Raw genomic sequence first — 23436 nt, 5'->3', positions numbered from 1 at the left:
TAACATTTTAGTTCGCTTATGAATATATCGATTTTTTTTTCAGTGTACTGTATTAAATTATTTATCTTCTTATTTGCTAGTTAATTGAGGTATTCTCGCAAATTATTTTCTAGTTACGAGGCATAAATAAATTAGTTCAATATATATACGATCAGCATTTAATCTCACAAATGACTATGCATTCGTTTTATTTTTTAATGATTAATATTTCGATAACACCGTAATGTTTCAGCAGCAAATTTTCAAAATTACTGCAAAAGACTGCAATGTAGTTGATTCGTATCCGTGCAGGTTTAAGTCCGATGCGCATGATATATGTAGACACGGATTATTTGATTTAGTGGACGTGCGTCAATGCGAGCGAATGCATTTGATTCGACGTTGATAAAATCATTCCCCCCGTCTACCGTTTGTTCCACCGAATGTGAGCCAGATCAATATACGCTAGTCCGACGATATGTTTCGGCACAAATCTTTATTGTAACCATTGAAAAGTATTTAAATTTCTAAAAGATATACACGCACAATTTGCAAATTGGTTTATTGAAGCGTATGCTTTGCAAATAATATTGCACATAAAATATAAAATTACTTTAACCCGGCAATAATCACTTATTTGATTACACGCTATTTTTACACTCCAACGACAAAAATATATGAATTATTGAAAAATATTGTTTTATGTATGGGGGGAGATATTGTGTGTTTAGCTTTTTTTTCCTTTTTAATAACTAAACTATTCTTTACGAACCTTTAAATATGCAATTCCATAAAAAAGACACAAAAAAATTTTATAGTAATTTATATAATATTGGTATAGTAATAATTTATTTATTTTTATTTATCTTTATTTTTTAGAACTCACTATCATAATCAGCTACTTAACGTGCTTATTCCATTCAATATTTGTTTCATTTATACTTAATTTTTCAAAAAATTGTGATTGAAATCCATATCCATAATGTTCTCAAATACTAATAAATCGAAAAATAATTAATAGTACACAATATGTTGTTAATAATAGTTGATTTTTATTAGAGTGCAAAAACATTTCAGATAATTCTTTACGTAAAGAGAAATCATATGACTATAATCCCATGTTAAAGCTAATACTTTAACCTGAAAACAGTCACTTGATTTTTTTATATAAAGAATCGCTCGCTTGGGATGTTTTTACACTTTATATCCGACATAACTAAAGTTTCATTTTACAAAGTTGTTGCTTTACTAGATGATTATAAATTATTGCCTAATTCAAATATGAAATCTTAAAAACATAATTTTTCAGAGTGGTGTTATTTTCAGCTTTTCCATCGTAAAATCTCCATTTCGAAAAATATATACTGCAGATTTTAGATTTGAAAAATTTGATGAACGTTTTTTGTGAATGTTTATTTATAATGCCATTCAAAGAAAATACAAAACCTCGATATTTCCACCGTTGAACAACGGAAAGTCGTTGAGTCGTGGACGCCGCGAGCCAAGCGGTGGCGGCAGCGAAGTTGGAAGGGAGGATAATTCGAAAGATTAACGAGCTATTTCCAGGCAAAAACTCGAACGACCATTCGTCAACCATAAATTCCGCATGCCTACAAAAATAAAAATGCGCTTGCCCTCCTCATCCCTCTACGGTGCGCCGGGATTGTGTGCAGCTTATCGGCCGGATATTTATTGTAAAATACCTACGTTTCCCCTTCCTCCTCCCCGCCGGCCCGACGCTACACGGTCAGGCAAGCGGATTGCGGCCATTTTTCCTGCAAATTAAATAAACGGAGGCCGCCGAAGGGTAACGTCGGCGGTCCGTAGAGCCCAGCAAAAGTCCGTTATTTCCAGAACCGGCGAATTTCTAACCGCGAATTTTTATGCGGCAGCCGCTCACGTTTCAAGCTAAGCTTTATACGGCTACGTGGACAACTAGCGTTTGAAATTTTCGCCACCATATCGCGCGCGTCCTCCATTATTGATAAGTATCGAATAACATGACTTCTCCATTACAAAATCGGCTCCGGAATAACGAAGCGACCGCCGGGACCGAATTTCCGCGCGGAATCGTTCGGCGCTCGGCTTTCCCGACTGATGTACAATTCATGAAGACGATCCAACCGGTCTCGGGGCGCGTTGTCTCATTTTTCCAAATACCCTTCTAAAATCCCAACCATACCCCGTAATACTGGGCACGACGATGGTAAAGCTTTCCTCTCGACGCCTGCTCTTTTACGCGTATATCCCTCGCATCACCCCCCCCCCCCTGCACCTCCTCTTCACCAGCTCGAGCATCATATACGATGGTATCGCGTAACACGCTTCTGTCGTAATTCGAGCACCGGGGATCGAATGATGGCGTTGGATGGCTCGTTCCCGAGAGAGGCTGTGACTGGTAACCTGGCACGTCGGTGTTAAAGTCCCCGTTTCCGGAACAAGTTTCCGCCGCGGAAACAGCCCGAAACGCGTCCGCGAGCGCTGTCTCATTGTATCAGATCCGTCGACGTCTGGATGGTACATCGCGTGAGGGATGGGGACAACAGAGAGAGAGAGAGAGAGAGAGAGACGAGGAGAGACGAGGAGGAAACGACGCGCAGTAGGGTGTTGTATCGAGGTGAAGGGAGGAGAGGGTGGCTTACGGTCGGCCAACAAAGGCCGTCGATCGTCGACGTCGGCTCATCCTCTCGGCGATCGACGTGAATGCCCGCGAAATTTATTGTTTCGCCGCGGCTTAGCACGCTCTCGCACCCACATGAGCCCTTCCCTGACTTCCCTTCCGCTATACGGTTCTTCCCTCCCTCTCTCTCTCTCTCTATCTCTATCTCTCCTCTCCTCTATCTTTCTCGCTCTTCTCCGCACGACCCTGACCGCGGCTCCCCAGACGCCATACACCACGTCGCGGGGGACAAAAGAATAAATCCTGATTAATCTCCCGGTCGCGCTTCGAAAGCCGCCGAGGGTGCTCTCGCTCGCTCGTGCGCGCGCGCGTGCTTCTCTTGCTTGCTTCATCGTTACCGCCGGAATTACGCTTCACTCGGCGCAACGAGTTCTACGTGTCCTTGCGCGGCTGAAAAATTAATGAGCGCCCGGCCGCTTGGATTTAGTGGCTGGCGACTGCGGTGCTTCGTAAAAATAATTTCGTAACGTTAGCGTGCGACGTGGCGCTACTGCTAAATGACATCTCGCTGAAACGAGGACATTTCCTAATAGTTTCCCTCTCTAACCAAACGTAAGAAGCGGAGTGGATATTTTAATACGCCACTGACGTGAGCTTTCCTCACTTTCCTGAAATTCGTTTCAATACGATTTTCTCGAGATTTTCTCGCGCCAGAGTCGAACTTGCCTTTGGAATAGACGTTTTACGAATTGTTAGAAAAAAGAAGCGATATCTCCAAACTTATTTACGCGACAAATTCTCTACATTTCTTACTTCTTGGAAGTAACCCTTACCTTTGTGTATTCCCGTGTACTTGTCCTTGAGAACGGTGAATTCGTAAATCTTGCCGAACTCCTCGAACATTGGACGGAGCGCGTCTTCCTCGAGATGACGTGGTATTTGTCCGACAAAGAGTTTGATGGCGCCTTCGCCGTTGCTGGACGTCGGCGATGTCGACACGGGTATCAGCATTTCTTAGCTCAAGCGAGATGAAGTTTCACGGAGCCAAGTCTCGCTAAGTCTCACCTTTCCCCTCACAAATTTCCACGCACCCGCACTTACGCACTTTTCCCTTTTTCCCACTGCCTTCAAAGGCAGACACTGAACATCACGTGGCCTTCAGATCCGACGATGGCGCTCATTGATTACTTACTCGCCACGCGTATAAAGTACGACGGCGACGGAGTCAGAGAGTGCTTGACACGTGAATGGAGCGGGGAGGGTAAAGGGGGAAAACTAGTCGTCACGGAGGTACTCGTTAACTCTCGTCTTCGAGGGAATAGAAGGTTGTCGTGAAACGGAGGCGTTATTCGCCGAAAAGCGGCAGTCACGAAGCTACGAAGGAGCTAACGGGCGGTCGGGAGGGTGGTTTTAATCAAGAGCTCGATAAAAAATACACGATAACGTAATCTTTGTAGGAACGAAAAACAGAGCGAGACGTGAGTGGGTGGGCGACAATGAGAGTAGGAAAGAAGGATGCAGAAACGAGATAAAACCACCGTAAAGAGGGTGGAGAATGGCTAATGCGAATGGCAAAGAAGAAAGCAAACGTTCAACGAGTTCAACGAGAACGAGAGATGGAAAAACGAGGGAGATGGAAGAATAGGAGGAAAAGCCGATGGAAGAAAGTCCGACACAATAACGCGCACGCAACGATTAATGAATTTTGCAACGCGGCATAACGAGATAGTCGACAACTATTAAAGATACACTCGTATGCATTAGAAACGTGATGATACGAGATTGGAAGCCCACTGAATGAATGCCCAGACGGAATAAAAAGCACGCAGATACAATCGAGTTAAGCCATTATCGACAGTCTCTTCATTAATGATATCATGGAATCAAGCGTGTATGTGTGCTAATATATACGCATTTGTCTACAGCTGATCGGAGCTTACAGATAGACAATTTCACGTGCGCGCATGTGCGTGAACACCACGCGGTGCATTCAACGAATACAGTGTCGATATCACTCGGCATATCACTTACAACAGTAACGGAAGATTTTTCCTATTCGACGTCACACAAGATTTGTAATATCTTCAATTGAAATTTCCGCAAAATAATATCGATAACAAATTGATCCGACCACAAGATTGATCAGAGAAGCACGCCGATCACGAAACCACACTTTTACAACACAGATATTTTTATACGTTTTTATTCCTTTAGATGCGACGACAAATATCTATCTCGCTATCCGCCACCGTAAAATTTAGTGATATCAGCCAAACACGCAGTGATTTTTATCACGAAATTCAGTAGAGCAAGAGAGCGATAACTCGTAGTGCGATAACTCCCACGCGTATAGTTGTCCGAGCGCTTCCCCTTTAATTCTTAATTTCGCATACGTAGTTGATCTAGTTTCCGAGACCCAGTTTATCACGTCGAATATCTCTGCCCGGTGGCAGTTGCGCAGATTACTTCCGTCGCGTTTGCCGATAGTTCACTGGCGACTGTGACGATCAGCCGTTCTACCTAGACAATATCCTAATCTAAAACGATCACAAGTACGGCACATTCACGATCACGAGAGAATAGAAACTACGACACGCTGCACGAGACACGAGACAACACTGATGGTTGAACGACCCTCGGCCCGATCGGCACCGTGCGCCCTGACGCCACCGTCCACGGGGAAATTACGCACACATACACACGGCCATCCCACCCATCTTGTCCTGCGTTTCCACCCCTACGACGACGACGTCACCCCATCTCGATGTATACGAGGGGGCACATTTCCCCTTTTGCCGAGAGACCTTGCCGAGCGAGGCGAGGGCGTCTTTGCTCCCTCTTATTAGCCTACCCACCGTCCCCAGCAGCATGTGCACCATCCATTTTCACGGACCGCCCTTAATCTCTGATGCCCCATTCACCCGAATTCGCACTGAAATTGGATTCTGGCAAAACGGATTTTCTAATCATGATGATCGATCCGGCGATCATCGAGCAAGATACTATTGGAAATGAAAGATGGGAAACGGTTCTAAAAGAGATAAGAAGGATATAATAAAATTTAGGGATTACGTGTAATTACAGAGTCAAAAAGGTCGCTTTAAAAAATACATAAAAACTTAAATTGAGCAAATTATTAAATTTTAACCAGAATATAAGAACTTAATATATCATTGTATCTTTTTCTGAAAAATTGTACATCCAGAAAAAAGATTGCTTCGATTTAAAGAAATTTTTTTCTTTGCTATACGGCTAAAGACACAAAATTTCTTTGATTTAAACATAATTTTTTTGAATAAAAATAAATAAATTTTTTTTAATCGAATAAATTTTATTTAATTTAAAAAAATAATGTTTAGATCAAAGGAAGTTTTTCACAAATCAATTTTTTCTTTAACCATGCAGCGAAGAAACTTTTCTCTGGGTGTATTTATTACAAAGCTGAAGCAATATTGCTTGAAATTCTGTTAATGTAACTTCAACAAAAGTTACATTATATATATTATACATCAAATGCAATTTTAGAAAAAGATATAATGACGTATTAAAAGTAACATATGCTGATCAATGAAATATGGAAATAAATCGCACTGGATCTATTTCTAAGTCTTCACGTTCGATAAGCATATATCACAGCAATCGGCGTTACGTCGCTTTTATGGACGTTGCTTTTGCTATATAGCATTGGAAAGGGTACCTGGCATAATGGTCCCCTGTCTTACAGGGGTTGGTGAGCTGAGTCATCGCCTCGTACGATACTCGATCGCGTTGTACTAAACCGACCCTCTGGTAAGCACGCACACACTTACAAGTGCGTGTAAACGTGAGCACGCCTCATTAATGACTTTCCCTCGCGCGCACGCGCGCGTGTGTATAGGTGTATGTATGGGTGTATGTATGGAGATCCATTTCTGCACGCAAGAGCCTTATATGTATATGCGGAAACGAAATCCGCGACTCTATTCGCCGTGTTATAAAATCGAAAACATTCAACCGAATACAAAGCTGTGCGACGGTCTATTTATTCGAGTCTCTGAACGTTGCGCCGCCGGAACACGCGTGTACGGCTGGCTTTTTTCGCGACAAGCTTTTTCGTTCCATTTCCTACGTTACAATATTCAGCCTCGTTGAAACGACGACTACCAACCAACCGGGCTGATATCTATAAATGCGAACATCCGCGATGCAAAACGCCTGCATTTAAACATCACGGTCCGCGCTGCAACGGGGCGCTGCCGCCATTGTTGCCAGGAATTTGGTGTCTGCATGTATACGCATGAGAAGTAACATCGGGCGCACGTATCTCCAAATTTAGTTAGAACATATGTGCAGGCTTCACGCTTATCGATCCTGTTCTTCTCTAAGGGGTAGTCGGGGTTAATGCAGGTTCGGGGGCGGAAAGAAAACATCGTTTCCCATCTCTCGGAAAAAAAAATGCGATCAGTACAATAGTTTCGGCCAAGCATTACACGTTCACAGCGTTCACCCAACCGATGAAGTAGCTCTTTGTTTCTTTCTGTTTGAAAAGTTACCTTGCTTGCTCATCGAAGCTGAAATGCCGTCGCGAGAGTGAATCGAGATAAAGAACCACGAAACAAACACCTTTCCGCGAATGATTTTAATCCTCTTAACATTCATTTGAAGCGCTGAGAATAATAATATAGATCTATTGTTCACAAAACGGGTGTAATATTTTAAAAATACAATAATTCTTATAAAAGCTTAATAAAATCTTATACAAGCGTGTTTATATTACCGCAAAACAAATTCTAGTGACTATTTTCAGTTGGAATTGTAGCTTTTATTGTAAATACTTATCAAATTATGAATATTTATCAAATTTTGGATTTATCAAATTTTGAATTTTGATGCATTAAATAACTAGGACAATAGGAAGTTTAAAAAATCCTGATTGACAGACTTATTTATGTATGCTAACTCAGTTTTGCTTTTCTTCATAATATATGCTTCTATATCATTGTTTTATTTCATTCAATTTTAAAGCTTCATGACAATATATTATTAATGCGCAATGTGATTCTGCTCCGCGACTCACTATATTTTCATGAAAAATTTGACGTAGTTTGGAAAGCTTTCCGAGATTTCGCTGACATCGAGACAAGCTTGACTGTAACGTCAATCTCGAAATATTGGGGGGATCAATGACGTGTCGCTCGATGTAACATGCAGCGACTTCGCCTGTAAATCTTATTGATTTATATTTTTCGATATAATGAAACCATGGCGAAAAAGGTGCGAAGAATGTTCGACATCGACAACGCTCAACGTACACGCGATAAACTCGACGACGTCGACGTTGATTTATAGTAGCGAGGAAATTGCCCGAAAGTGTACGAATTTCTCACCGAACGGCGGAGATACGAAATGTGATCTGCAAAAAGTGCGCTATGGTCCGTAGATAATGTTACGATTAGGACAAAAAGTGCGAGCAGGCTCATCGGTACTTTTATACATGGTGTCTCAAAATTGCCAAATCTTTACTTGCGAATTTCTTAATCAAATTCCAGAAAATTTTCATAGCTTGCACGCTACTCTGTTTCGCAACTTTCCATATCAAGTTGCAAATATCAATTTCAATATAAAAGAAAATTGTATTAATACTTAAAAATAAAGAGTGATGTGTATCTTACAATCAGTGTGTTTCGAACACTAAAAATTAATTTATGAAATTAAATAATTCAGATTTTTGATAACTCAATGGTTAAAAAATGATGACGTTTGTGTTAAAAATTAAAATAAATTTCTAAGTAAGTAAAAATATCACACACATACGAAAGAAATTGTTTGAAAGCTAGACACCGTGTATACGGAAAAACGTTTTATTGGTTTTACGCAAACCGATACACATACGAATCGAGCAATGCGAAAGAGAACTAACAGTTTCCAGAGCTGGGAGATGGAACGCAGCCGTTTTTCAGAGAAAAGTACTCTCGCCGGAGAATTAATCACGGCGTTCTCCTCGTATTGGGAGTATGTATATCTGACGTTCTCTCGGACCGTCAGAGGGAAACGTTTTTCGGTAGCTCGTGCAGTGGAATTACGGACTTAGCCCGCGGTACGTTTTTTTCACCGCCCGATATACGCCGAAAGCGAGTTAAGTCACGCATGATTTATACCGACACACTCCGCGGGGCCTACTCTCTGCATCATGGTATTACATGGCGTATACCCGCGGTTTATACCTAACGTGTCCCAGCGGCGACTTCGCGCGCGAGAAAGACACCCGAAAAATATAACTCTACGATATCAGGCACATATGCCCTAGAAAGCCTACGTGCAATAATTCACGCATGTAGGATGCTGTTACCTGGCACCTCCCTCCGACTTACACACACATACACACACGCACGCACGCGCACACACACAGACACACACACATACACACATTACGCGCAAGTATATGGCATCATCTACCCAGTATCGGCCAACCTCGTGGGTGTATAGTTATGTGTGCTGACGTGTCCACGCGCGCGAGAATGTATAAGCAAGTATGACATAACTCACGATAAAGTTCCAGGCCACTTGTGTTGTGTAAATTATTAAGCACGCGTTGCTCCTTTGCCGAGAAACGGGACAACGTTGGACGGGGTTGGCCACATTGGGGGAACATAAAGGTCAGAGGATCCTTGGACCGGTGGAGGGGTGGGGCGCAAGATGGTGACAAGGAACGCTCGAGGTCACCAGAGGTTCCGTTCCTTCCTCTCTCACCTGTTCCACCCTCCTCCACCCTCCGGTCGGTCGCGCTGTACAAGATGGAGCACCGTTGTAATACCGCGTAATGCAATGCAATGCGATCTAAGTGAACTTTGGCCGAGTCGAGCGCATGCATATTAGCTTCATCGCCAAGTGGTGTTACCATACAACCCACCCCTTGCACCATTCCTTCGTCTAATGTCCTTTCTATCCTCCTATAAGCTTGTTCTCTCCCTTTTCTCTATCCGCGCTTCTCTTTCCCGTTGGAAACTATCTCTCTTAACCCCTTTCGTTCTCTCTTCGTTTGCCATCTCGGAGCTCATCTAAGGCTGACTTTAATGCGCAAGGGATTTGCCGGATTAGCGCTAAACATTAGCAAACAGACGCAGCAAGATGCTACCAGTTAGCGACGTTCCGAAAATTATTTGTCGCTTCGTCGCTTTCTTTCACGGTTTCTATCCGAAATATAGAGAGATTAATGTCTGTTTCCTTTAGATACAGAAGTATTACAAAAATATATCAACACACATATATGGAAGATATTTCTTTTCTATTTTACACTGTTAAATCTATATAGTGTCGATTTTAATCTAATTTGAGCCACTGCTCTTACTCATCGTTATTTTATAATAAAACAATGGAACTAAACAGTTCAAATTGGGTTAAATTTGAACTGCTTAACTTCATTGTTTTAGTATAAAATATATTGAATAGAAGCTGTAGCAACTTAAATTAGGTCAAATTTGACATAGATTTAACAGTATAAGATACGGAAAGAACAGTTTTATTGATATTTATTAAATATTATTAACTAATATTTTATCTAAAAAATTTATCTAAAAAAGCTAGATACATTTCTAAAAATAATTTTGTTGGATCATCGATATAATTATGTAGGATGCTCAAGATGGTTGCAAGAATATTAAAAGTTTTTTGCAACGTTGCTCATCGTGCTTAAGAGTCCTTTATAATTATTTTCAGATCTGTAATTAATTGTATTTTGCTAAATTTTTAGATACTCCAGCAAAACTGTTCTTTCTTGTATGATTCTAATAAATAATTTAATATATATTGTAGTTTCAAAAATAAAAAATCACTGCAGCACTGCTTTGAATTAAAATTATGTATAAAAATCATGCTGAATATGCAATGTTACTCTGAGATCAAACTGAAGAATATTTAATGTACAGAAATAAAAGAAGAATATTATACTAAAACTGGTACAGAATATTTTATAATAATATCCTCAATTCTACGTAAGTAACAAAGCATTTCAAATGTCTTACAAGTAGAAGTTTGAAACATATTTACCATTCATACACCGTAAAAGATTAATTCGAGTTGCAAGAAACCAATTAACACAGAATTAGTCGAAGCTTATTTGTTACATCGCGTTTCCAAGAACAGTTTCTTAAGTAGGAAATCTTTAGCGTGCCGTGATGCAACCTAATGTTTTGTAACCATCTCTAGCTCCTACGAGGATCTGACCCAACCTGCTTCCGCTGGGTTTTCCGCGCTAAAGGTAGCTTTCTCGTTATCATTATAATGTAGTTGACCCGGACTGTAGTACGCTCATACTTACAAGATAAAACGTAATACTCATCGTTTATATCGTCATTTGAATGTAATTTATTCATATCACTCAGACTTTTGCAAGATACATCGCCTATTTGCCATCATATAAGACGATATGAAATTTGTATTGTCGTCGCAATTATCGATATATTCCTTTTTCATTCAGGATATTTATAAGTCAAACTTATCTATTTAAACTTGTATCTTTATACGGAAAAACAATTTTGAAGTATCTAAAAATTTAGTTATACACAGAAAAATATCGTTCTATTGTTAGGTAAAGTGATTACTCTCTTTCTTTTAAGTACACTGAAGGAAATGATTAACTGCAACCAAAAATTGGCTGCTGCAGCCAATTAAAAATGCTATGCCATATTTTACCATTTAAATTGCTGCAGCAGCCAATTTTTCCTTTCAGTGTAACTATTATCTCTAACGAAGAATATTTTCTTGATAATAATCTATAAATTTTAGAAAAACTTATTACGTTATATTACTCAAGGATTTATTGTTTTTTGAAGAGAGAGAGAGAGAGAGAGAGAGAGAGAGAGAGAGAGAGAGAGAGAGAGAAAATTATATATTATATTATATTAAATATAAAATAAAACAAAATTATTCCTTTCCGTTTATAAGGCGTGAGTCATTTCAATACATTGACTGCAGAAGCGAAATAAAGACGAGTGTCTTAAAGTTTAGTGCCCGGCAGATAACCCAGAATTCTCGGACGATCGTTTCTTCCGACAAGTTGAATAATTGATTAAAATGATGTAATTTGTCCCTCACCGTTCTTTTATCGCCATCGCGCGTTTACCTCGTTTCGCATCCGACCGTGCTCCGCTCTCGAGAGCATCTAGAAAGCAGCTCAACGACGTCGTACCGCGAAAGTCGTAAAGCCGCATTACATCCGAACTGCCGATGCACACGAGAGTTCGGGATTAGAGCCAATCAATTACCGGGACGCTCTCCTTCGCCATCGCTTCCCATACACACGTCCAGGTGCATACGTGCACACAGCCCGCGGAAAGACGGAAACGGTCGCGCGCCATAGAACGGAGTGGAGTGTGTTTTCAGCAGTTCCGAGGTCGCACTCAACAGGGATCGCGAGTAACAGGGAACGGTATATATCAGTGGAACACGCATCTCGCGCGAGAGATAGCGAACGCGGACGTGCGCTGGGGACGGAAAAGTGAATTAGAACATTCGACGAGTCGTAAATCGAGGACGGTGGCCTCTTAACGGAATTACCGACAGTAAATCAACGATGAGAAGAAAAAAATATGAGAAGCAAGGAGAAAAGAAGCTCTCGCGCCTGGACGCGACTACAGTCTTGGCACTCGAACCGAAAACAATCGTGACAGAGCCAACGGCAGTGCGATAACTCGAATGCAGCGGCGCGTTTCCCCGTCCGGGATAGACGTACACGTGTATTGGGCGAGTAATTCTTTCGATTTACTTGCGAGAACGTTGTAAACCCGAGACCTCAATTTCCCGAGCCATAGAATTCAATATGTTACAACCTCGTGATTTTATCACTGGAGGGCATCACTGGAGGACATCGTCGAAAAATATATGGAAAAATCATGACGCATGCGAGCACTCGCCCGAGCACGGTATTTTTCCGCGGTAAAATCAAATTAAATAAATGCTGTGCGGTTGCAATTTATTCGTACATCATGCAGATTGCGATTTGAGCATGCCAAGAATTAAAACAATGAATATAGTCGGATAATTTTTACAAACGCCCGGTGACATTTTAACGCATGCCGCTCTTACGCATCCGGATTTAAATTTCCGCCCCAGCCGGTCGAGCCCGCCAATGCATATATAGCGAGCCACTTGAAAATTATTCGAATAAAGCTGCCACGAACTCGCACGCGCTTTAATAACCATACAGCCACAATATGACGGCGGCATTTAACAGCGTTCCCTCCTATCCACCGCACCCGAACAACAAATATTTATGCATTCTTGATGACGTAGCAACCCACGCGCGAGCGATTACCAATCAATTAACGTTATTCCGCCAAAAAAAGGAGCAACCACTCAGTGAGTAGAGCGGTTGGCTACAACATACAGAACGGTTTTGATTTTTGGGGAGGGACAAAGAGAGAGAGAGAGAGAGAGAGAGACTCCCACGTGAGGTCAAACCGCACCCGACCGTATCGTCGACGTTACCGGCGAATTATGAAATATACCAATTATGGTATGAACCATTAATATAAATTTTCTATGATTAAAATGCCCACCCCTGCGTATTTCCGTTGTTTTCGCTGGATGGCGAAAGCATTCTTATATGCGTAACAAACCGGACGGCTGGGAAGTTTATAATATAATGATTGATTAAATTTGCAATAACCTATTAATTGTAGGCTGTAGTAAAATTAACGTAACGTGATAATTGTGCAGGAAACCGTACGTGCAATCTATAACCGCCGTTGGCATTATAAATTGATTTTCTCTATTTCGATAACGTAAACTGGAAATAAAAGTGCTCCCGTGGGTACTATGAGAATTTCGTTACCCGCATTACATGGTTATACGGTACAGCATTTGGCTAAAACTGATTAAATTTCAAGCGTTGCTTACTGAAAACAAAATTGGACTAGACTGGATATTTCCATAATGGAAGCGTGACATCATTGTTGACCGCCTCCTACAGAGACTAAATACAGGGCTGACGACGTTTTTCGGATGTATACTGAATTATGCATTGAATTATGAATAATAAATCAGAGTGGTGTTTACTTCTATAGGCATTATCGCCTCTTTTTCAGGCAACGTCTGACAAAATATCGAACATCATAAAGGCGTATTGTAAATATAATTATATACAAATTATATCTTTATGTTGAGATAATATTTGTCATCGTTTTCTCTATTTTTGAAAAATTATACGACCCTTCATACTTCTGCGTTCGCGATGGATATAAATAATATGTAAAATAAACGCGTCGGTTCTCTCTCAACTCATATCGAGTACAGATTTTCCGCTAGGCACTATCCTTCTCTTCCCATCCTTTGCGTTACATACATATAACTGCACTTATATTTACACGTGCATATACGCGCGCGCGCATACATGACATGTATAAAGTTCGAGCGAGTTTCACATTCTTTCCAGAGCTCGGCGAGTTGTCGGACCGTTTTGAAATTCCGACACTCGGGACTCTCGCCACATGGTTCCTAATTTCCGATCGTTTCCACGCCCACACTTACACCGAATTCGGTAAATGCCCGGTCGGTATAGGCGCAATCCTGTACATAAGTACATACTAGGGCTGGATGGAGAGCGTGATATGAGTAAGTTTGGTAAGCCTCGGATCAGACTGGGGCGAAGGCGCTCAACGCCGGAATATCATCCACCGGCGGTAAACTGGGTCGGTCATAACCAGGCCAGGCAGCGTTGGTATAAATTGAAAGAAAATTTATTCTCTCGGGGAAAACGAAATTAACATAATAGCAAGAGCGGCTCGCCGTGATTTCTCCCACTCATTATCTCTTCTTGTTTAAAGCACAACGGACCGCGAAACGTATTACGAAACAATATAAAAATTTAAATATGTTACACTGAAAGAAAAGATTGGTTGCTGCAACAACTTAGATAGTGAAATAAGGGCATAGCATTTTAATATGGCTGCAGCAACCAATTTTTGGTTTTTAGCAGCAAATTTTTAGTTAGCCTGTCGAAATCTCATACTGACATTGCGGATAGGCAACTAAAAATTTGCATATTTTACTATCCAAATTGTTGCAGCAACCAATCTTTTGTTTCAGTGTACGATTATTAAAATGATAATTTTGTTTTAAATTGATATGCCTATACTATTAAATTCATAGTGTCAAATTATACTTAATTTAAGCTATTTTTAATCATGCGCTGAGAAAATAGTTTGATCGAAAATGGACAAACCAGAAGATAAAACAATTAAACAATTCAACTCAAGAAAAATGTAATGAATTGAAATTTAGTTTATTATTTAAGTGCATATGGATATTGATTTAACTTTGGAACTAACTATGAAATGGATCGATTCACATAGAAGTGAAAATAGTAAAATGTTATTTTTCAAGGTATTGAATTATTGTTGCTCCTTTGATACGTAACGATGTAAGAATTTCCGCAATTTTCCTAGTTAGTAACATATCGGTGATACTTTGCGGTAATAATATTTAGATCCTGTACCGCGGCCAAGCTTTCAATCATACGTTGAACATATCGTTGCGTTCCGATTGCGCCGCCTGTTTATAACGCGATAACAACTTCGTCGATCGATGTGAACGTGATCAATAAAGCAACTCGCACTCAACGTTTCACCGCATAATCGAAGTCTAGACTCTCTGATTTATGAAGAGTACCCAGCAATTTCCTGCCCATTAGTCAAAATCGTTGGCCCGTCGCAAAATTTCGTTATATTCGGCGGCGATAGCGAGATACATCGGGCCATACAATTCCAGTTCCGTATTCAGTCCCGAATATCGGCCGATATTACAAATCGAGAATAGATCCGATCGGCCATGAATCGCGCGATATCTATACAATCTATACGCGCAAACGTGAACGGGCATATATTTCACAAACTGATTTCGGGCCGAGCCGAAAGAGGCAAAGTATCATGGATTCTTGGTGAATCCAGAGAATGGTGAATCAGAGAAATTGGCCACCACTGTCGAGCGAGATGTATATACACATATTCGAGAGCGGTATCGAAGAAGAGAGCACTCTTGGCAATCGCGCGCCTATCTCGATAGACAGACAACCAACCTACCTCCGACCTCTGTATTCCGTTCCGTTCTCCGCATTTCTGCCTATCCACCTCTCTCTCTCTACTAAAGCCATTCCACTTTCCATATTTCTAAAACTCTGAATCATTTATCCGTGCTCAGCCGTGCATGCTTAGCCGTTATAGACCGCAGCAGCTCTCCGCGCGCTCAGCCCCTTTGGGGAGGACGCGGAGGGATGCAACACAACCACCAGGTTCGTGCGCGCATCATGAACATTCGTCTTGATACGAGGGCATAGCTAGACCCAAGACTTTGAGGAACTGCCGTGTGGGAAGGTCGGCCCGTGCTTAGAATTACCATTAGAGGGGCGTCAGCCCCGAGCCATCCGGGCTGTTTCGGCACGAACAGGATACATCGGCACCGCCTGGTTAATTCCGGTTTGGAGATAACACTCGCAGACCATGTACCGGTGACCGCGATAAGTACTGAGAACCGAAACGCGGCACGCCGATAAGGCACAGGCGCGGTGCCTGAATCCGTAAGCGCGTCTCGAAGAAGCGAAGATGCAAGTCGCGTGCTCGAGTTATGTGCTCAGTACATGGCAACGCGATAACTTGATACGCGACATGTAAAGATTTGACACGAATGCGAAACATGCAAGTCTCTTATATCACGGTATCTACAGTATGTAAATAGAAACATTTGTATCTCTCCCTACTGCACTGTAAAAAGTATGAGTATATGGATTTAACACCGTTCCGATGTTAATGTAAACACTAAGAGTTTTAAATCCATACGACATCGATGTTAATATTAACACCAATAAAATGAGAATTGTATAGACACCTCGTAGTGTTAAATCCATATTTTCTACACTGAAAAAATAGATTGGCTGCTGCATTAAATTAGATGGTAAAATGTGGCATAGTATTTTTAATTGGTTGCAGTGGCCAATTTTTGGCCAATCTTTTTTTTTTTTAATGTAGAATACATAAATCCTACCATAAATGATAGATATTTGTTCGAAAGCTAAAAATTATTGGCTAATTGTAAGGAGGAAAAGAAAAAGATAAAGAAACGACTTTTCGAAACTAAACTATCAATCAGTAAATAAAAGTTAAATAAATTTAATTCCTGAATCATGAATTTCTTAGACGACAGAGATTTTTCCTGCCGTCTTTGTACCTCGACGTACATAATTTTGACAGAAAGAAAATTGATGTTCCTCGCCGAAAAAATTCATGCAAGCTCTCGAAAGTAAGTTGACGTCACGCTTGCGGGGAAGACGGAATGCGGTTTCGGGCGGAACAAGGAGAAGACGAAGGAGGACCATGGCGAGGAATAGCGGGTTCGTTTTCCTCGCGAAACAAGTTGAAATGCCTGACGTACGTGTGTACGAGGGCTCTACACTCGCGCTCCGCCGTGCACAATGTGCAGAAGAGGAGCACCCTATTGTGACCCAGAAGTCACCGCCACGCAAGAGACGTCGCCTCCCTCAACCGGCATCCGTCAGAACGCATTACGACCACCCCTCGCTTTACTTGGCGGCCTCCGCAGCCGCCTGCCTCCGTAACCACCCCCATCCGTCCCGGCCTCCGCAAGACAGCCATTGTGTTCCCTATTAATTACATTGCGCTGCCACCCCTCCGCCCCCCCCAGCCTCCATCCATGTGCCGGGGACCTGTAGCGGGTTAGGCCACGGTCTAAATACTATGGACCGCCGTGAGGTACAGTCTCATCAGGAGCAGAGCGTCACGACCTGCGGGCGGATAATCGCTTTGAGAAATTACCCCGCACGCCCGACTGACGCATCGTCTGTTTTCGTCGTTAATCAAAACGCCCGATTCACATGCACTGTAAATCTTCCGGTATGTACTTCGCACACGTCGTGTTTATGCACGTATAACCCAAACTCTACGCGTTTGTGCACCGTGTTTGTAGCCTAAATACACCGCGTGTGTCGAACGGACCGAATTGCAAACCTACTAATAGCTGCTACTTTTAAAAGATGAATGCAGAATGCAACGAAGAATTCGCAATTCTGTGCGTACGCGATGCGCTCTCTATCCAGAATAGTGGAAATAGAACGAGAGTTAGCCGCTTTCATCAGGCTAACAATGACGAAAATGGCACGTCGTTGCAAACGACTAAACGAAGAGGCCAGCGCGGCGAGAGGCCAGAGATAGGGTGGCGCGCACACCATTCTCCACTGCGGGGAGAGGATGTTGATGCTGATACTCGTGTGTTTACTCAGCTCTCTAATTTATTCAATGTGCGCATTCATTGCGCGCGTTGCTGCCCTGCGCGCTTTCGCGAACGCAGTTAGGATTTAATAGTGCGCCGTTTCACTGACAAACTCGTTCGCGAGGCTGCGTTTGCCACGAGTGGCAAACTGGATTAACGCCAGAAGACGCAAGTTGGATACGCGTAGAGGAAGAGAGACGAGATAGGATAAAACGCGACGAATAATCCTCGCTCGAGTACATTCTCGAGTACATTCGACATTCTTAGAGACTTACAGCGGTATAAAATTATATTTTCGCGTTAGCAAGTTACTCAGACGACGAGCGTAAGCTTCTCTGTAAGACCGCTCGAAATACCACATCGAGTAATCTCTGTGTAACATAGAATAGATACAGTTGGGAAGTAAGTGAAAGGTGTGCGAGTATATAATTTAATGAGAAAAAGAAAAACAGAAAAGAAAGCTATCGGAAGCGATAACTGTGAGTAACACGTTGCCACATGTTGCGTTCTATCTCTTTTACGCTTCATTCTTAATATCACAGCAAACCGATGCCACCAGCGATCTAACTGCATGCATGCTCGCATGCTATGTTCCCGAATTCGATACTTTGTATTATGCACGCGGTGGCAAAAGCGAAACATTGTTACAACGTCTGCTTTGAATTCAGATAACGTATCTCATGCCTTCGATCTATTTCTCTCTTTCTCTTTCTCTTCTTCGCCACGTCCTTGTCCTCGGCCTCATCTTCGCTTCCTCTAGCGTATCTGTCCTTTCGCAGCTTTCCCTCCCTCCCCCTTCCCCTCCCGCCCTCTCCCTTTTTCCTCATTTCTCACCCTGCCGCCAGCGTCGCCGTATAATGAACCGAGGCAGCGTGTCAGATACGAAAGCGTTGCCGACGATGACGACACCCGAATCGTCTTAGTATCGAAATTCGATATCACACGCTCCCGTCTCACGTTTACCATCACGCGTCTCGTATACGCGCAATTCCCTCTCGTCAATTTCATGCGAGCTTCCATCACTCGCACTCGTAATTGCCAGTGAAGTGCCATGTGCAAAAATACACATGACACGCCCGTATCAAAACCAACTTCAAGCTTGAAATAACTCAGATGCGCGCCGTTTATATTTAACGAATACATTAAAATCCATACCAACTACAAGACTAATAAATTTACAGCTAATATCTTCTTATCAAAACTTCCGTTTCGCACCACTTTCTTTCGTAACTTCTACATTTTCAACATTAAGTATCTTGATCAGAAAGTTAGAATTAAACTCCCACAAAGTAAAATCCATTTGTATTTAAATAATGCAGCAAGATCTTATCACATATTTGCCCATCTGAGATTGGATTACTCGAAATTTTCTAATTTATAAGTGTTTGTAATAAAACATTATATATTGAATCGTAATAAGATTTTAATTAATTTAGTCTAATATCTTAGCTAATATCAGTCACAAGAGAAGAACTAAATATGTATGTATTGCCGAGGATATTCTATATGGAAAGTAGGTTCTACTAGTATATCTATAAAAATTTAGATAGATTTGAAAACAATTTTTCTGGATCATCAAAATAATTATGTACATCGTTAAATTCATAATGTCAAATTATCTAATTTAAGTTATTTTTTATGATTTCTATAAGTCGCCACTGCCCCTACTTATAATAATGTCGTTTATTTGACTAAAACAATTCAAAAACTCGAGAAAATATATTAAATATGTTAAATATATTAAATATATTAAATATATATTTGATTGAAATTTAATTTATTTTGATACAAAAAGTTAAAAATAATAACATGTTATGTAATACAAGGGATTGTGTTACCATTACTTCTTTAATAACTAACAGTGCACAAGACTAGAATGTTTAAGCATTCTACATTATTGTTTTCATAGTCCAACAAGATTATTTTCAGATCTGTATCATAACTAAATTTTTTAATATTTCAGCAAAACCATTCTTTTTGCATAAAGCAGCACTGAGAAAAATATTTGATTTGAAAATGGACAAACTAGGGGAGTTTAATCCAAGTCCTGAGATTAAATCAATCAGAATTTCGGTTATCCCAATTAGAATTTTATTAGATTTAACCAGAAAATGTTTTTCGTTAAATTTATTAAAATTTTTGTTGAGATAACCGAAATTCTGATTAATATAATTAGAATCTTTTGGCCCAAATCTTTTCAATCAAACATTTTTCTCAGTGAGAAAGTACCCAATGAATCTCAGCAATTGATACGCTTGATGCAACATCGGCGAGTACGCCAGGCCGATACCGGGCGCTATCGGCTTAAATACGTGGATACGGCATTTGCATTAATTTGAGTTACCGTTTATTTATAATGGGTTAATGTTAATTTACGAAGTAGCCAGTATCGCGCGCTCGGGCCCGCTCTTCGGCCGTCGGCCGACACCCCCTACCCCGTCCATGACTAAAAGCATTGTTTCGAACCGTGGTTTTGCGCTCAATTTACATTTCCCTGCTAATACATTACGGTTTATAGCCTCGCACCAGTCGCTTTCGCGGTGAACTGCATAAAATACGAGGACTCGCTGCGTGTCCCGCAGCGTCAGGGCGGTGCCGTAACCACCGATGTTTTGCTTGTGAAGGAAAAAACGCAGATCTTTCTGTCGGTAGGATAAAATTACAATGAGAAAATCAACGGGGCATTAACCTCGACGTATATTTCGGATAACAAGTTTATGCTAATTTTATCGAGCTTTTATTAAACGTTTAATGTTAAGGATTCTAGCTCCATAAGCTGTTTTACGTTATATTTATTGCATCGAGGAATTACGAAATTATTTGTGTACAACAAGATTTTCCTGTACACATTCGTATTATTATATATAGAGTAATATCGCAGTAATAATGTTAAATTTACAAACTTTAATAACTTATTTATAGTTTAATTTATTTACGTTATAATTTAATGGATAGAATTTCACTTTTAAGTAAATTATTTCTTTCTCTCTCTCTCTCTCATTATTTTCTTTATTATTACAATACTTTTATTATTTTCTTGTACAGACCCTGGTCTAATATGCGGAACGTCAGTGGGATCTGTTTTATCTTTGTATATATCTTTGTATCTTAATAACTAGGTATCTTTGTATCTCTTTTATCTTATTTTTATCTCACACTGAAAGAAAAGATTGGTTGCTGCAACAATTTAGATAGTAAAATATGGCGTAACATTTTTAATCGGCTGCAGCAATCAATTTTTGGTTGTAACAAATTTTTAGTTAGCCTATCGAAATCATATACACTGACATTGCGGATGGGCTAACTAAAAATTTGCTGCTACAACCAAAAACTGATTGCTGCAGCCGATTAAAAATGTTATGCTATATATTACTATTTAAATTGTTGCAACAACCAATCTTTTCTTTCAGTGTGCTTTTGTAAATATCTTCAGCTCTATTCTTTAAAAGTTCATGTTTATATTCCATTATAATACTAATTATAATTATTATTTTCTTTTACATCTACTTCTTGTTTTCTTAATCTAAATACTGTTACGCATTATTTTTAAAACTGTTTTTCCGTATATTGTACTAGCGTTTGTATCCTTAGAGAGCCCTATGATATTGCCTTGTGATATTAAAAAAAAGCTTCTATCTATCTATCTATCTCTCCATCTTTCTATTAAATGCTATATTTTGATTAGGTACTCACCGATACGATGCGCAGCAACGGAGTGATACGCTACGTTGTTCTGTAAAATAAAAATACATTTATATTATAGCAATATGCTCAAAATAATACTTCAAAAAATTCTACATGTACATTCAATATAATTATAAAAACTAAATTTTGCAAATGACGAATAAATTAACAAAAACAGTATTTGCTCTCTAGATTATTCTGTTGCCTGAAAAAGCATTGGCTTTTCGTCAACACTGCACGCTGTACATTGCAAAAGCAAGTATTAAGGCCATGTATTTATTAAATTGTAACTGTCGCGAAACTTAATGATTTTATTATAACACAAATTCACATTGAATATTCGCTCTTTCACCTTGACTTAATTTCGCGAAGTAAGCAATTACATTACATCGAGAGTGTTTATTTATTTAATCCGGAAAATATTTATGCAAATTTAATGTATTATTAATATATGCATTAGTTTACTTATTACCGTATGGTAAATTTCTACGTCACGAGAGGAATAATATTACGCGACCTTAATGAAAGTACAGAACAATTGTTCTTAAATAAATCGAAAAAATGAAATCTAATCGAGACAATTACGAATACGTGAACTTGCATGTTTATAAAGCACTCTCAATTGTCGATGTTAATCGTATAAAAAATATTTAAATCATTCACCACTGCAATGTTATCTCTCAATCAAAGGTAGGTAAACTAAAGGTAGATCGCACCATGAAAGATTCAACACGCGAGATAAATCTGAATCCATTGAAGAAACAATCATTGTTAACATCACAACGATAGAAACAATTTTATACGAATGCATGTCGCTATTAATTAATCAACATTAGAAGAAAATTATAATCTCTCCCTTTCATTCAGCGTTATAAAATATAACTACAATAAAAATAGAATATTTTATAACTTCTGATTATAAAATAATATTTTGGAAATCTATTTCTAAATCTCTCTCAAGTCAGATTTTCATAAGTAATCGTTTCGCTATTCAACTGAACTTACAAGTTACAAGAATATTTTTTTTAAATAATCTCGAAAGCACATACTTACATAATAATTCTCGCTGTGTAAATATTCAAGCCATACAAGATCTAAGAAGTACTCGATTTCTGACAAAAATTATTCTATGAGAATTTGAAATATTAAATAGTATAACATAAACGTGATGATAATTAATAGCAAAGGTAAGGTTCAGCCGTAAGCTCTAATTATCAGTATTACCATACTGCTGCGGAACACGTGTAGGTCTACGTCAATTAAAGATCGACACATTTGAAATTGCAGTGCGAGAGCATTACCGGCTATGACTGGCGAAGAAAATAGCAGCTACTATGGGGAGGACGACAAACGAGACACCACCGGTGCTCGCGCGCGTATAATCGGCTCGTTCTGGGTTAGCTATGTACTACTAATACCCTGTCAGAAGGCGAGGCGCTAAAATGGATTCCAGGAAATGAAACCGTTTCGTCTTGCAAATGCGGCACTCTCACGAAAGGCGTGCACCCCGGACATATCTCGCGCCGCCGTTGGCAGCCACGTGCACAAAGTTGCACCCGTTGTTACTGGCTGCTGCTGCTGCTGCTGCTGCTGCTGCTGCTACTCGGCGTACAGCAGTATTATTTTCACGAGGGGCCTACTAGACGAGGCATGCGCTACTACTCCCCGGGCATAGTTATGTATTAAAGATGAAACATGTATGAAACTTCAACTATGTAACGCCGTATACTTGTGTAAGCTTCAAGCCGCGAGACAACGCTTTGGAATAACAATAAGATCGCGCGATGCGCACCCTTGATAAATGTAGCTGTATTCTCGATCGCGATAACTCACAGTACGAATAATACGAAGTGATTAGCGCGATGGTACGATAGATTTATCAGCTTCATTTATTCCAA

At 40.2% G+C, this 23436-nt stretch overlaps 2 protein-coding genes across 2 annotated transcripts in view; both read right to left on the bottom strand.

Moving 5' to 3' along the window:
* Nucleotides 1-21579, bottom strand: part of LOC108745901 (CUGBP Elav-like family member 4) — a 636703-nt gene extending 615124 nt beyond the window's left edge. The window contains exon 1 of the mRNA XM_018482320.1: nt 21548-21579. The gene's annotated coding sequence lies outside the window, so the exon portion shown is untranslated. The remainder of the gene's footprint in view (nt 1-21547) is intronic.
* Nucleotides 3083-3610, bottom strand: LOC108745903 (CUGBP Elav-like family member 5). The gene is made up of 2 exons (XM_018482326.1): nt 3427-3610; nt 3083-3201 (listed from the first exon to the last, which is right to left on the bottom strand). Exons 1-2 carry the CDS (start codon nt 3608-3610, stop codon nt 3083-3085), a joined length of 303 nt encoding a protein of 100 aa, XP_018337828.1.
* Nucleotides 21580-23436: the final 1857 nt, after the last annotated feature.

The sequence above is a fragment of the Trachymyrmex septentrionalis genome, unplaced genomic scaffold, assembly GCF_001594115.1.
Source record: "Trachymyrmex septentrionalis isolate Tsep2-gDNA-1 unplaced genomic scaffold, Tsep1.0 scaffold158, whole genome shotgun sequence".
NCBI lineage: Eukaryota > Metazoa > Arthropoda > Insecta > Hymenoptera > Formicidae > Trachymyrmex > Trachymyrmex septentrionalis.
This window is presented reverse-complemented; position numbering and strand designations above follow the sequence as displayed.